Below are 16,504 nucleotides of genomic sequence, written 5' to 3'. Positions count from 1 at the left end.
AGTCTTTCCCACACGGCCATCTAAAGAGATCCTTTACATTTATATCTCATCACTTTTCTGTTCAAAAACCTTCCCAAAATTGTGATTACACTTTGAAAGAAAATTCAAAATTTTTACCATAGCCTACCCCAGATGACCTGGCTCCAGGCATTCCAACTGCAAACCCCACCGTTCTCATTCTGGTACTTACCACTTTGGACACACTGACCTTCTCACTATTCCTCCAATATGCTATTTGTACTGTCTCAGGGCCTTTGGGCTTGCTTTTCCTTCTGTCTGGAATGCTCTTATCCCAGATATTTCAATGACTCCTTCCTTCCTTATCAGGTCCCTGCTCTATACATTCTCAGCAAGACTTTCTCTGACCATCTATATGAAATGCATACTCAACCTTCCCCCTTCCCCACTTTCATCTTTGTATCTATTTATTCTGCTTATTTTCCTCTACAGCTCTTGTCACTAACAGTATATTATATGATACATCTGTTTGCTTATTGTCTGCCTCTTCCACTAGAATGTGAAAAAGACTCTCTCTTTGACCTAACTCTTGTCAGGCTCCTCTAAACCCAATTAGGCCCAATCTTTGGACATGTCCTCAAGAGCTCAAGTTTAGCAAGAATCCTGTTAAGCTGGTGGCACTAGTCATAAAGAACCCACCTGCAATGCAGGAGACCAGAGTTTAATATCTGGGTTGGGAAGATCCCCAGGAGAAGTAAATGGCTACCCACTTCAGTATTCTTGCCTGGAGAATCCCATGAACAGAGGAGCCTGGCAGGCTACAGTCCATGGGGTTGCAAAGATCTGGACAGGACTGATCGACTAAGTATATACACCTACACACGCTGTTAAGTTTGGTTTAGCCAGAATAATCACCCTCAATATCCAATAAAATCCTTATCCTCACCATCATCTTGGCCTTCTTTCAGCAAGGATCCTGTTAGGTTAGTCGAACAAAGAATTACCCTAGCCTCCCAGTAATTTTCTATTCACCAATATTCCCATGCAGCTCCTTGGCTACAAATCCCCACTTTTCTTTGTTGTATTCAGAGTGGAGCCCAAGCCAATCTCTCTCACCTCTTGTAATACCCCATTACAGTAGTCCCTACAGATATAGTCAACTAAGCTTCTTTAAAACTGCTGTGAATAGCTTTTCTTTAACAAATGCTAACACTATGAGTGATAAATGAGACAAGGAGCAGATGTCTTGTTCACTACTATATCCCCAGTGCCTAAAACAGTATCTAGCACACAGCTGGCACTTAGTACATGTATTTTTCAATGAATGCATATATTTAGAACAAGGAGCAATATACCCAAAGAATCTGGGAATCTTTACTTGGTAAGATCACTAGTTTTATACCACTTTAAAAACATTTCAACACTTAAAAAATAAAGGGTGTAAAGTTTATTAATGAATGCATGCGTGCTCAGTCACTTCAGTTGTGTCCAACTCTATGTGACCCCATGGACTGTAGCCCACCAGGCTTCTCTGTCCATGTGATTCTCCAGGCAAGAATTCTTGAGTGGGCTGCCATTTCCCTCCTCCAGGGGATCTTCCCAACCTAGGGATCGAACCCACATCGCCTAAGTCTCCTGCATTGCAGGCAGATTCTTTACCACTGAGCCACCAGGGAAGCCCCTTAATGAATGTAACACAGTTAATTTCAGAGAATCAGAACCTCAGAGTTAAGAGCCCTTGAAGGGCACCTAGTGCTTGCCCACAGAAAAGAAATAGAAATCTCTGGGTATTTTTTTAGGTCTTTAATCTTAGAGGGAGAGTTACTTTAATATATATGCAGCATTAGGAAATTTTGAAATTAGCTAATTGGTCTTATGTTTGCACTAATTAATCATGTTAAAGCTTTGTAGTTAATGTTCACAGGATTGAAGCAAAAACCCAAAGCATTAACACCCATTGGGGGTCATTAAAAGTGTATTATAAAAGACTTCAAATAATGTGTATACTCTATAGTTTTGTCAAGGGTTGTTTTAATTCCAACACACAGCTATAATACGATGATAATCATGTCAAGGTGACATTGGTATCACTTTATTCAAACCACACTAATTTAAAAGCACAGTATAGCTAGGCACTGAATCCATGCCAGGCGGGAATGAATTGATTTAATTGATCTAAAAGTATGTTTGAGTTTGGTTTTTTTTTCCAGACAAGCTGTCAACACACACATGAAAGCAAGATTCTAAAAATGCTGTTAGATCCATAATGTTTATACAGCAAAGCAAACAACCTTTGTTATTCCAATTAATGCATCTGGCCATGGAGAAAATCTGATCCAAAATGTTATATTTTTCTTAACTACACTGAAAAAAAAGTTGACTCATATTGAAGCAATTTAGAAACATACTCAGATGAAAATGAAAATGGATTACATTAAATTTAATATTTGTTATTAGAATACCTGCTAAAAATAACATCACAAAGTTTTATACTTCCTTTAAAGGGTTTTAATGGTTGTCACATGTATTGTATCTACTTATTTGTTGGAAGACTGTTGGGCCAGGTAATATTATCCTCTCAACCTTACACTCCAGTAATAATAAATGTCAAGAGGTAAAACATGTGTAGGGAAAATAATGTACCAAGATCAGTTTGTTGAGATACCTTGGACTACAGCCTCTAGTACTTCATAGTACTCTCCCTTTTTCCTTCGATAGCTTCATTCTAACACGGGCAGTGGATTTAGGAATTGAATTTCCTGACACTACTGGTTTTACCAATGAGATGTAAATCGATCTGTTTAAGGACACACTAAGTGATTAAGCTGAGACAGGAACTCAGGATTTTTGTTTCTAAATACTATGCTTCCTACAACACCAGACCATCATACTTTGATAATCAAGAATAATTGTTAAAGTAAATCCAACAGGGTTTAGAATATTCAACAGGTAAAATGACCTACTTATTAAACAACAAATGACACTTATTAAAGAGGGAGGAAAAAAGTCACGGATTAAAAGAAATATAAGATGCATTTCAATAAAATGCTATTCAAAAATCTTGATTAGAATAAACCAAATGTACAGTTATTCTTAAGACAATCAAGAGAAATTGAACACAAAATGGGTGGTTTATAATAGTAAGGAATTACTGTTATTTTTGTCAGATATGATAATGGTAGCATCACTATGCTAAAAAGAAGTTCTTATCTATTAGCAGTGTATACTGAAGTATTTACCAGTGAAACAGCAAGCAAATAATTTTAATAAAACACCCTATGAAACAAAAAAAACTGAAAAAATAGATTGCTAAATGAAACAATACTGATAATCATTAAAGGTGGGAGTTATTTATCCTACTTTGGTGTATGTTTGAAATTTTTCATAATAAAAACAAAAAAGAAGCAATTACTGAACTAATACTATCTATCAGACACCATCAGCACATTTTATTAATCATTGAGTGTCCAACTTTCTTTTTATTTTAAATTGGAGAACAATAATAGGAAAGAATACCTTATCATGAGTCTCTAAGGTCCTATATGTTCTGGGTTATGCCCATCTCCAATCTCACTAATGACTGCTATACCAAAAATTCTGCTTTGTATTTAATACATGTGTTTGTGAAATCAAATTGATATTAATTTGACTTAGTTTTCAAATGCTCTTCCCTGTATTCTTGCTACTTGGTTCTGCATTTTGGTAATCTTTTTCTTTAATCTAATTCAATAAATATTTTGGGAATGATATACTAGGTTCTGTCAAGTCCCAGGAGCAGCAGAAAGGGTATGTTATTTTCACATGTATATGAAATATTAGTTTGTATATGAAATGTGAAAGGTATATGAAATATTCACATATATAATAACAGAATTGATAGATGCTATATTAATTCTATGAAAAAAGCGCTATGCGAATCCTGAAGAGGAAGATGTGAACAAAAATTCAATCAATCATGTTAGAGGAAGGACAGAATTATCTTTCTATTCTCTCTATAAAAATATAAAATATGAGGAGACAATCAAAGAATACACAGCCAAAATATGTAGAAAGCACATATTATAGAGATAGGTGGAATCGTTAATTTATAAAAATGTTATTTTCCTAGATTTGGTAAGTTTGTGTTATTTGTTAACTTCAAAAATTTTGTAGATTTAATTTCAAATATTTACTTACATCTTCAACTTCATATTTTTTCATTAAGGAGGTTCTGCCTCATTGTATAAACTTCAGGTGCCACACAAGCTTAATCCACTGAAGAAAGAGCCTGTGACTTACTAGGGTACATCTGTGCTGAGGATATATCCATTAGTGAATAAAAAGAGAGGGGAAGAAACTGTGAAGCTTACCTTCTAGTTGCAAAAGATAGACAAAACAAAAATGTAATAAACGAGTAAATTAAACAGTATGTCAGAAGGTTAGTGCCATGGAAAAAGCAGAGAAGGGCTAGGGGAATGGAGAATGCAGAATAGAGAGCACAGGTGCGTGGTCAGAGTAGGTAAGCCTCAAGGAGAAGCAAAGAATTGAAGAAAGTGGTTATTGATAATACCAATGGAATCTAGTTAAGTGTATTTGCTTAGGTGGTACTCCATTATTCTCTTACTCAGGTCCCCAGTATAGAGGATTTGAAGTCAAGTAACTCCAAAGTTACCGTAGTAAGAAGGTAAAGCAGTAATAGCTGGACCTGGTTAAGAACTGAATAGCTTCCCAGGGGACAGTAATCTTAGAGACTGGTACTAAACAAGTGGACACTAAAACATCACTGGAAAACAATAAAATGGGGTCTATTGTGTTTACTAGGACTTTTTGGGGGGTGGTAAGACCCTCCAAGTGGCATGGCTCTTTAAGGAGATTCAATCTGATGAATTCTCACGTTGTACTGTTGGGTAGGAGAGGCAAATATGGAATCACAATTGAAATTATTCAGCAACAGAAGACTGAGTGATGCCACCAAGAATTGTCCTTTCCCATCGTCATCACCCACTTAGCATTCCATCTATCCTTTAAACGAAAGTCATGAAAACAGACAAAAATACAAGATTAAAGTACATATTGTTGACATTCCCTGCTGCTGCTGATGCTAAGTTGCTTCAGTCATGTCCAACTCTATGCAACACCATAGGCAGCAGCCCACTAGGCTCCTCTGTCCCTGGGATTCTCCAGGCAAGAATACTGGAGTAGGTTGCCATTTCCTTCTCCAATGCATGAAAGTGAAAAGTGAAAGTGAAATTGCTCAGTCATGCCCGACTCTTCACGACCGCATGGACTGCAGCCCACCAGGCTCCTCCATCCATGGGATTTTCCAGGCAAGAGTACTGGAGTGAGGTGCCGTTGCCTTCTCCGGTTGACATTCCCTAAAAATAATAAAAACATGACAATGAAACTATAGTTGTAAAAATTTTATGTTTTTAGAGCATCACATACTCTTTTTTATATGGGTAGCTGTTTCATGGTAAAAATACAAAAGGACAGGTCAGAACTGGATATGAGTTCTGAGTCTGCCACTTAGTTGATTTGCATTGGGCAAATCAGAAAGGGAAAATCTAGGTTTTATCATCATAAAATGGGGATAATAATGTTTCTTTTATGACAACTGAGATAATTGCATTTAAATGAGCTTTTTAATCTATGAAGTATCATCTACTTGTTTGGTATAATAATAAAACTACAAAGTAGTTCATAGTTGCTAGGTAAGGATCATAGTTATGTGGCATATAATAATTAAAGTTTAATTATCCACCAATAGTTAAGACACTGCAGAATGCTTTAAAATTTCTTTATAGGCTGTCTTCATAAAGCTTCAAGAAAGCAATCTAATAGCCTTTAACATCTTTCACTGGGATGTTAAAACAAGTGACACATTCATCTTATTTCTCAAAAGCAGAACAGATATTTTTTCTTACTTGAATAAATACCGAAGGAGTGATCCTTAACCAAATACCAGTATCAAAATAACTGGCTATTTTCCTCCAATTGCCGGCTAGGTAGAGTGATTCTTAAATGATACTTCTTGTCAGCAAGAAAGATGATCCCAAGAATGAACAGAAATAGCCTCTGTTCAACAGCTGTGATGTCTATAATTTATAAGCCATGATCATCTCTCATCAGATTGGCTTGGTGTGCAGAATAGATGCAAGTTTGCAGTTTGCATATTCATCACTTCTCAGAAAAAGAACTTGTGTCACATCTTATCCTTTTTAATACATTTCTCTCTTTACCTATAAATAATGCGATGAGACTTACTATTTGAGGAATGTGACCTTGAAACTCTACTGTCATACACAAAGGTAAAAGATGTTCAACTAATCCTTAAACATTTATTCCCAATAGGCAAATGATTTTTAAGCACTGAAAGACAGGCAACACTGGAAACTAGGAGACTGAAGGAAGGAAAGAAAGAAGAAAAGAGAGGAGAAAGGAGGGCGGGAGGAGGAAGCCATAATCACTGTACTTACTGTATCTCGGCAGTTTTTAAGGCTCTGCCTGCTTCTAGTTTCCTCTTGCCGTTTCCTCACTCCCCCTTCAATCTTTACCTTTAATTCGTGCCCTTACATTGCCCTTTGTCCCTTAGGTAGCTTACTCCCCAAGCTCACTACGTTCAGTTTCCCTCTTCAATTTCTTTCACTATTTCCCTCTTGTGCAGCTCTGCCACAATTTCTATGCTATATATACTTGATTAGTCGTGTCTGACTCTTTTGCGACCCCATGGACTGCAGCCCGCCAGGCTCCTCTGTCTATGGGAATTCCCAGGCAACACTATTGGAGTGGATTGCCATTTCCTTTTCCCTGGGATCTTCTCAACCCAGGGATCAAATCCTTGTCTCCAAGGCGGATTCTTTACGACTGAGCCGCCTAGAAAGCCCATATATTTATATAAGTATGTCTAAAATACAGTTGAGCAAATATTGGGACTGATTGGGGAACTTTGTGCAAATTAGTTAGAACCGAGAGCTCTAGAGAGGGTCTCTCCTCAACTGAGAATTAGACAGTACGTAGAGGAGGACCAGTGAAGCCAGCAGAGTTGGCTTTTTTTGTTTGTGCTGTGGTGACCTGTATGAAAACAGTGCGTGACTCCAAACGCTTCCTTGTGACTCTCCTCCGACTGACCTTCGATCAAGGCCCTTCCCCACTGCCGCCAGCCTGGACTTCCCTCGGACCCACACGCTGCTTTTCACGCCCCTCTCTCCCCACACTTCAGGCCTGTTTCTCTTCTCCAGGCTCTATTAATACTTCCATCTCTTTCCACTCGCCAAGATTCGGCCCAAATCTCACCCTCTCATTTCCACCGTCAGGTTCTGCTCAAGGGCCCCTCCTCCAGGTAGCGAGGCGACATCCTTCCCCCTCCCCGCTCCGCGCACACCTGTCGGCCTCCGACCTCCCCCGCACCGAGCGCCACCCTCCCTCCACTGCGCCCCCAGGGCCCTAGTCCTGGGCCCACGCCGGCCTGACGCCCGCCCACGGGGCCTCGGCGCGCACACGCCCACGCCCCCCCCACCCCCCACCTGCTCGCGTCCCCCCTCCCCGCGCCCCGCCCCGCCTCGCCTCGCCTGGTCCCCAAGTCTCGGGCCCCCGCCCCCCGCGGGCCCGCTGCACTGTGGGTAGGCGGCGGCGGCGGCCGCACAGAGGATCCCGCTGCGGCGGAGCGAGGCTGCGCGCGCCGAACATGGCTGAGAAGCAGAAGCACGACGGGCGGGTGAAGATCGGCCACTACGTGCTGGGCGACACGCTGGGCGTCGGCACCTTCGGCAAAGTGAAGAGTTGAGTACGCCGCGCCTCGCGGGAGGCCCAGCCCCGGAGTCCGGGAGCGCCGGGCCGCGAGCGGGCAGCGGGTGGCGGGGCCTGGCGGCAGGTGGAGCGGCCGCGCCCGGGCCGCGCGGAACCTGGGGACCCAGGGAAGGCAGTGGGTACTGCTTCGCCCCGCGGCAACGGCGGGGGCCTGGCTAGGGGGCTCGGGCTGGGGCGTCGCGAGGTCCTGGGACTGGCGTCCAGCATGCTTCTACTGGCCGACCTCAGTGCCCGCCTCTGAAACCCGGAGATTGGGTTGTTGGGCGAGATGCCTTTCAGCTGGGAGGCTGTAGGGATAGGGCTGGGGAATGATCCACGGCCCTGATGGTGGAGTTCCCATTTCGTGCCAGGTGTCCCGTTAGGTGCTGTGATCTCCTGTAATCCTTACAGCAGGTGCAGGTGTTATCTTCGCCTTTAACGTGAGAAAACGGGGACCTCCTAGGAGGGACGTGTTCAAGGTCACACCGAAATTGGCAGAACTGGGATAAAGGTCTAAAATGTCCTCCAATTTTGGCCAGGCTGGGAAGTCCTCAAGTCTGGATTCTTTCGTGCTCCCTGGTTGTGGATTAGTAGGGCTGGTAGTCTACGGGGGATCCCGGGGCGCGAGATGGGTGGGTCTTTCTGCGGGCCGTGGGAAACGCTGGGATGCAGCTGGGTTGGGTCAGGGCTTAGAACTGGGAGGTCTGAAGCTTGCTTGGTGTGTGTAAAATGGTTCTAGGAAGGCTTCCAGGATGGAGGGAAAGGAAAAGGGGACTTTGGAGTTGGATCTTGGAGGATGTAGGGCTGAGGCCAGAACTGTAAGACATACTCTGCTGAGCTCTGTGTTCCTAGGTGATGGGATCCCATTTTGGGTGTAGAAAAACAGGCTGCTTTGATTTTTTTTTTTTTTTTTAACTGGTTACTGGTTAAGTATTGAACTTTCCTGTTTTTCTTAAGAGTCATGTGAGTTTAATTAACTTGTCCTCTCTCCAGAACTAGAATCAACTTATTAAAAATACTTCTTTTGGTTGTTGCTTTTTTCTTTTTTTCGTTTTGCTGGGAAAATGTTGGGTAGGCAGCTTGAAGATTTTATTAAGGCCTCTGTTTCCTTAAAAAATCATAATGAAAAAAATTTTAGGTTTTTAAAATTATAGTAAATCACTTTACAATTTCGTGTTAGTTTCTTCTCTATGACATTGTGAATCAGCTGTAAGTATACGTGAATTCCCTCCTTCTTCAGCCTCCCTCCCACCCTGCTAGGTCATCACAGAACACCCAGCTGAGTTCCCTGTGCCAGACCTTAGCTTCCCACTAGCTAGCTGTTTTACACATGGTAGTGTAGAGATCAGTACTACTCTTTTACTTCGTCCAAAAATCCTATTTTAACCTTGAGTCCAGGCTGTAAGTGGATAGAAGAGACTCGTTCATTCATATGGCAGGGATCAGCTTTTATTTACTTGCACACATCTGATACCCTTTCTTTTGTTCAGTAAACACTTACTGAGTGCCTACAGTGTGCCAGGCACTGTTCTAGGTAATGGGGATACCCTAGGAACAAAATCTTGAAAATCTTTCCTTTTGTGGTGCTTATATTCTAATAGGGGAAGACACTAATCACTATATATATATTTGTGTGTGTATGTGTGTGTGTGTGTGTGTAGTATTTTTAGTGCTGTGAAGAAAAATGAATCAGTTTTGTGCAGTTAGCAATTTTCAGTAAGATTGTCAGGCATGGCCTTACAGATAGGGTGGTATTTATGTAAAGACCTCAGGTTTGTAAAATTCTTTCAAGTCCTGTGAGGGCTGTGAAGTTCTAGCTTAGGTTTGCAAGACCTCATAAAGTGGTAAGTGAAGAGAATATATTTAGAGTGAATATATGAAGATTTAGGAACTGGATTAATGCTGTGACATTACTAAGGACTATTGTGTTTTGATGTTATACACTCAAGTCTTCACCATCTAGGCATGTACACTTTCCAGGTTATATAATGTATACTGTTCCTTTTCAAATTGTGTTAAAAATTGTTGTTTTTTAAAAAAATTCTTGTGTAATCTGAATGTTGGCTAAAATACCCATCAGATCATTTGGTCCATTGTCACAGGACAACTTAAATCTCTTTTTGTATATATCCTTGAACTGCTTCTAGGCACTGACTTAAAATATAAACCAACAGAAGGTACTTGAATTTATGAGAAATCCTTTTCCTGGAAGACTCCTTCCCAGTGAGCAACTAACTGGGGAGATTTCCTAGCACTGTATGAGCACCTCTCCAAAGTTAGACAGTGCTCTCCCATCCAAAGTTAGAATTAGTACAGTTGCTTAATAAAAATATAAGTTATATAAGTTGCAGCAGTCTGAAGTTACTCATTTACAGTGGACCCTTGAACAACATGAGTTTCAACTGCAGAGGTGTACTTTTACAACAGATTATTTTTTTCCTCTAAATAAATACTACAGTATTATACAGTCCAGGTTGGTTGAATCCTAAAATGTGGAACCATGAATACTAAGGGATGAATATAAGGTTATACACAAGTTTTTAACTTCCTGGGGTCCAGTGCCTCTAACTCCAGTGTTGTTCAAGGGTCCATTGTAATTCTTTAAGGGACTACAAACAAGAGCACTCTTATTTTTAAACACAACTTTTTTTCAAGCATATTTAACATATCATAAAAGTCACCCATCCCAAATGTATTATGCATAGTACAAGTCAGTGATTTTTAGTGACTTTACTGAATGGTGCAACCATTTTATAGATCGATTTATAACATTTCCATCACCACAATAAAATTCCTCATGCCATTTATAATTAACCCTTAGCCCTAGGAAACTGTTCATCTGTGTTCTGTCTGAATAAATATGCTTTCTCTGGACATTTCTTATAAATGAGATCATTGAATATGAAGTCTCTCGTGTCTGACTTCTTTAACAAGGCTTTTGATGTTCATGCATGACATAGCATTGTTCCTTTTCCTTGCTTAATAATACTCCACCTCATGGAAATGCCACGTTTTGCCTGTGCAGTCACCTGTTGATGACCTCTGTTTTCAGTTTGGGACTGTTACAGATAATACCACCATGAACGCTGTGTGCAATCTCTGTTGCGGATATCTGTTCTCATGTATATTGGGTAGATATACCCAAGAGAAGAATTGTTGGCTTGTATCATAATTTTATTTTTATTTGTTGGAGAAACTGCATACTGTTCAAAGTGGTTGTACCATTTTACAATCCCACCAATAATGTGTGAGGGTTCCTATTTCTCCAAATCCTCACTGACATTTATTTATTGTCTTCTTATGACTCTTCTAGTAGGTGTGAGATGGTAACTCATTGGGGTTTCAATTTGTGCTTTCCTAGTGATGATACTGAACATCTTTTCATGTACTGAATCGCCATTTGTGTATCTTGGGCGAAATGTCTTTTTTTTCGTTCATTTGTTGGATTGGTTGAGTTTATAAGAATTTTTTTTTTATAAATTCTGGATACAAGTCTCTTATTGCAAATATTTCTTCATGTCAGTTGTCTGACATGTATTAAGTGTTTTGAATTTTTGTGAGGTCCTTCTTATTGACTATTTCCTTTTATGGATGATGCTTTTGATGTTACATTTAAGAAATCTTTGCTTTGGGTTTCAAGAATTTCTTCACATTTTTTAAAAAAAATAGATGTTTATTGTTTTAGCTCTTATAGTTACATTTAGGACCCATTTTGAGTTAACATTTGAGTATGGTATAAGTTGAGATTCTAAGGTCAACTTTTTGAATATGGATATCCAATTGTTCCAGGAGCGTTTATTGAAAATACTTACATTTTGATTTGCTATTGATTTAGACTTTATAAATTTAATTTCTACTAAAAAACAGTAGTAGATGGTTTAGTTTTATATGGCTGTAAAAACATGGAGAAGTGCTGAATATTTTATGTGCCTTCTCTCTTTAGCTATTATGTTATTTATAGATATTGAACATTTAACTTCAGTTGTTGATGTATCAGTTTACAGAGCAAAGTTAGGTGCAATGAACAAAAATGGAAAGAACTAGTTTTCATTTAATAGCACTTGTTTAAAGCTACTTTTAAAAACATATGGAAATCCTTCTGTTGATAAATGATTGAAACCTTATTTTAAATATTGAGTTGATTTTTCTCCATTGTTCTAGTGTAAGAGTAGTAGGGGAGTACTTATGGAAACAGATTATGTTGGCTGTCAGAATTTAAAGTAGTGCATTTTATCTACTTAAATTTTTTTCTATGTATTGTTTTGATTCTTACTCTTTCCCAGGTAAGGTATAACTGCTGTTTAAAAGGTCTTGTAATTAGACTTGCTCAGTTCCTACCTAAATAATGAAGGTCATAGAAATTCTAGAAGAACAGATCTGTGCATGTGTTTTACAAAGACCAGTTGAAGAAAAAAAGTGTTTTAAATATAATGGTAATTATATTTTTAAAAGAAGCTTGTATTTTCAGGGTGAGAACTGACAGATTTGATTTATAAAATCATTATTCTTCATTAGAATTATACACAATAGGGTCAGTTCAGTTCAGTCGCTCAATCGTGTCTGACTCTTTGCAACCCCATGGACTGCAGCACACCAGGCTTCCCATCTATCACCAACTCCCAGAGCTTGCTCAAACTCATGTCCATCAACTTGGTGATGCCATCCAACCATCTCATAGGAGGCTTTCAGTCAAAGTAGCCTTTTCTAGTCAGCAAGGTCTCATCAAGGCTTTGTTTTTTGTTGTTTTTCAAATACTTATGTGAATAGCTCACAGAATTGGCTTTCAAGAAATTAAGTAAATATTTTGTTAAATCTTCACTTCTGTGTAAGATAACAGGAAAGATAAGCAAATGTAGAGCTTGTGTTCAGTTCAATTGTATCTGGCTCTTCGCAACTCCATGGACTGTAGCCTGCCAGACTCTTCTGTCCGTGGAAATTTTCAGGCAAGAATACTAGAGTGGGTTGCCATTTCCTGTTCCAGGGGATCTTCCCAACCCAGGGACTGAACTCCTGTCTCCTGTGCCTCCTGCATTGGCAGGCAGATTCTTTACTACTGTGCCACCTGGGAAGCCCTAGAAATATAAATACCAAGTCCTAAGTGATAAATTATATCTCAGACAACTACCTGGTCAGTTGGTGGACCTCAGAGTTATACCTGTGGTATTTCTGACCCACACTGGCATTGTTTTTGACCCTCATGTAGTGACAAGTCCCTTGAACTACAAAGAGATCAAACCAGTCCATCCTAAAGAAAATCAGTCCTGAATATTCATTGGAAGGAGTGATGCTGAAACTGAAGCTCCATTACTTTGGCCACCTGATGTGAAGAATTGACATTGGAAAAGACCTTGATGCTGGGAAAGACTGAAGGCAGGAGAAGAAGGGGACAACAGAGGAGGAGATGGTTGGATGGTATCACAGACTCGATGGACATGAGTTTGAACAAGCTCCAGGAGTTGGTGATGGACAGGGAAGCCTGGAATGCTGCGGTTCATGGGGTTGCAAAGAGTTGGACATGACTGAGCAACTGAACTGTAGTGTCAAGGCCCTAAAGAATACTTGAAACCTCTTTGGGCTTTGTTTTTTTCTTCTCCTTAGCAACAACACTGGAATGTGAAATTTATTTGCAACCGAATTTTTGAAGATTTAATTTCAAAAAATGGATAAGTTTAATTGTTCCTTCTGGTTTAGTAGAGGTTTGAATTACTGAAGACCATAGCTGAAATAATGTAAAACAAAAGAAAAGGGAAACATGTTTGTAACAATTTAGTGATAAAAGCTACAACTTGATTAAGTTGATACTATGTTTACTATATATGCACTTGGTTTTATTTATTCCCCAAAGTAATCCTGGATTTGGTATTATCTCCATTTTGCAAATGTAGATATTGAGAATTAGATACCTTAATTTGCCTAAGGTCACAGTGCTAGTAAGTTGCAGAAGTGGCAAATTTAGGGTTCTCTGATGCAAGTCTGTCCCACTCTTTGCGACCCTTTGTGACCCTTTGCGACTCTTGCCTGCTAGGCTCCTTTGTCCATGGGGATTCTCCAGGCAAGAATACTGGAGTGGGTTGCTGTTCCCTCCTGCAGGGGATCTTCCTCATCCAGGGATCGAACGCCTGTCTCATAAGTCTCTTGCATTGGCAGATGGATAAATTACATATGGATGATTAAAAATTATATTTTCATATAAATTTTACTCTTGTGTCTCAATCCATTCCATTTTTTTAATATGATAAGGTTACTGAATTCTGACACTATTAACTAATTTAACTATTTAAATTTCTTTAAAATACCAGGTATTTCAGGGTTGCCCCATCCCCATTATGAAAATAACTTTGACTAAAGATTGTCAGTGGCCTTTAGTAACCAGACTAAAGAGAATTTGTAAAAACATAACGATGTCCTAGGATGAAGGAACATTGGTTTTGGAAGGCATTAGCTGGGGATTTTCATTTCATGCTACTGCCAGTTATATGAATTTGGGAAACCATTAAACTTCTTTGAGCTTGTTTCCTCTTTTGTAAAATGACAATAACAATACTTGGCTACCTCCATTCTAGGTGTTTTTTTAAAGGATTAAATGAATTGAGGCACATAAAATGGCTTAAGAGAAAATGAGTTACTTTACAGAGAGATGGCTATTGTGGAGATGACTAGATACATGGCCAATTTGAGTGAATCCTGTACCCTGTGTGAGGTGTTATTAATAATAAATATTTACTGATTGTGATTCTGATTGCAACTCTGATTGCAACATTGAGACTTAACTTTAATAATTTGCCCCAACTTTTTTGGTTGCCTGCATTGGAAAGTTCCTAATGATTAACTCATTTGTGCTATATGATATTTAGTTTTTAGTGTTTATATTAAAAATCCAGTATCTTTTTGGGTTAAGTCATGAAATTTGTTTTTTCACAAATATGGAAAATGAATAAGAATGAAATGAAAATAACTGTTGATGTTCATATAAATTGCTAGCTGAACTGATTTTACTTCTGAAAATACGTAATTCTAAACAGCTGTTAAGCAATACTTCCAACTAATGAAGCTATATATTTTCTGAAATACTAGACCGTTAATGGAATGAAAATGAATTCATCATCTTTCTTAAATAATCAAGTAAATAGTGTGCTATTTAGGGTTTTTTCCCCCTGATTTATCTCATTTTTGTGATTTCAGTGTTTTGTCCTTAATGCTGAATGGATTTTGTTCATTTTGTGTAATGGATTGATTCTTGAAAGACACTTTTCTATAGGAAACAATGTTATAGATGGATAGATTCAGAGGAAGTCCACAAAGGCAGGATGGTATACAATATAGAGAATACTGGATTTAGAAGGCCTCCTGTGTGGAAGTTTGCTGTTGCAAGCCAAAGTCACTTGATCTCTGAAAAAGGGAATAAGACTTATATGTTCTTTTATACTTTTGAGAGTAATAGAGGAGAAAATGTAGGTGAAAATATACAAGTACTTAACTTTTATGTATTTGTATACTTGGGCCCTATTTTATATATTTGTAAACCTGTAATTAGCTGAACTCAGAATAATCTGTGATCTGGTTCTGAGACCAGGATTTAATTGATGTTGAGAAGAAAGAGTTTACTATGTTCTATTTTTCTCTGGTCTTTTTTCATATTTCATTTGTGTATGTTTATTAATCTAATTCTCCAGACACTGCTCACTTATCACCCTCTTCTGTATACTGTGTATATGTATGCAATGAATGTATGCAAACATATAACATATCTATTCCAGGTCTCATGGTAGTGATCATAGAACTCTTGGATAAAGGAGGCAAAGCTGGGAAAGGGAGGAGGATGTGAGCAGCAGCTGGCAGTTTTTATATGTGGTTTGTTGTCAAGGTTCTACTTGGAGCAGAACCAAAATAATACAGTTAATTTTTTTCAAACTTCGGAAAATGCAGACTCTGAGCTAAAAATGCCTTTCTACAATCTTTCTCCACACATATCTATGTGAGTTAGAAAGGATTTTTGTAGTTGATCATATACTGAGGAACTTACTTCAATTTTGTGGACTTTCTCCCTTTCCCATGCTGACACAGCACTGCTTTATCTAGATTTTTTTTTTTTTCAATGTGCCAAAATAGTCACTTACCTTGTAGTTCATGTTAGCTTTCCTTAAAGCGTTTGTACTGCTTTGTAGTGATTATATTGTCACATTTACTCTTCTGAGATTCTTGTGGTTTCCTTAATGATAGGGAAAGTACTTTATAGAGCAAGTAGTTAATATTTTGAAGCCAGGTAGATAATTTAATTGGATCTAAGAGAAGATCTAATCTCAGATGAGAAAGTGGGTGGCAGAAGACCCCTAAAATATTGAATGTGCTATGAAAGTGACAGCCAGTCTCCCTAGTGTGTTTATTAGTTGCAAATGTAAGAGAAAACACTTTGAATCAGGTTAAATCGATTTTTATCTATTATTTAGACCACTGAAATGCATATGCAAAGCAATGTGTTTATTTTGAAATGTGGCAACCATTTTATTTTTAGTATAGTGTTATTAAGGAAAGAATTTGAGGCAGCTCTTATCTCTGCTAATAATAGAAACCTGCACCCCTTCAAGGGAACAGTATTCTTGCTTAAGTGGTGTCTTATGGTTGACAGTGTTTGCCTTTGATAAATTTTACTGTATTTCTTTTGGTAGTGCTTTTATTTTTAAGTGTTAATAATCCTTTTTTAAATTTGCCCTTAGTTTTTTTAAATGCCTTTTATAGAATCATCAAATCTTGCTCTAACATCTCTTATCCTGAATGTTAGTGT

General features: G+C 38.7%; 1 protein-coding gene across 2 annotated transcripts in view; it reads left to right on the top strand.

Moving 5' to 3' along the window:
* Nucleotides 1-7,539: 7,539 nt before the first annotated feature.
* The window catches only part of PRKAA2 (protein kinase AMP-activated catalytic subunit alpha 2), an 81,720-nt gene continuing 72,755 nt past the window's right edge, over nt 7,540-16,504 (top strand). Inside the window, exon 1 of one of the 2 annotated variants that reach the window (XM_061411810.1) lies at nt 7,540-7,715. In XM_061411810.1, coding sequence (XP_061267794.1) covers nt 7,622-7,715 — 94 coding nt within the window. In that variant the 5' untranslated portion in view covers nt 7,540-7,621. The remainder of the gene's footprint in view (nt 7,716-16,504) is intronic. The other variant, XM_061411811.1, reaches the window with a different exon arrangement.

The sequence above is a fragment of the Bos javanicus genome, chromosome 3 (genome assembly GCF_032452875.1).
Source record: "Bos javanicus breed banteng chromosome 3, ARS-OSU_banteng_1.0, whole genome shotgun sequence".
In the NCBI taxonomy this organism is placed as follows: domain Eukaryota; kingdom Metazoa; phylum Chordata; class Mammalia; order Artiodactyla; family Bovidae; genus Bos; species Bos javanicus.
Note: the sequence above shows the minus strand (reverse complement) of the source record. Positions and strands in the feature narration are given on the sequence as shown.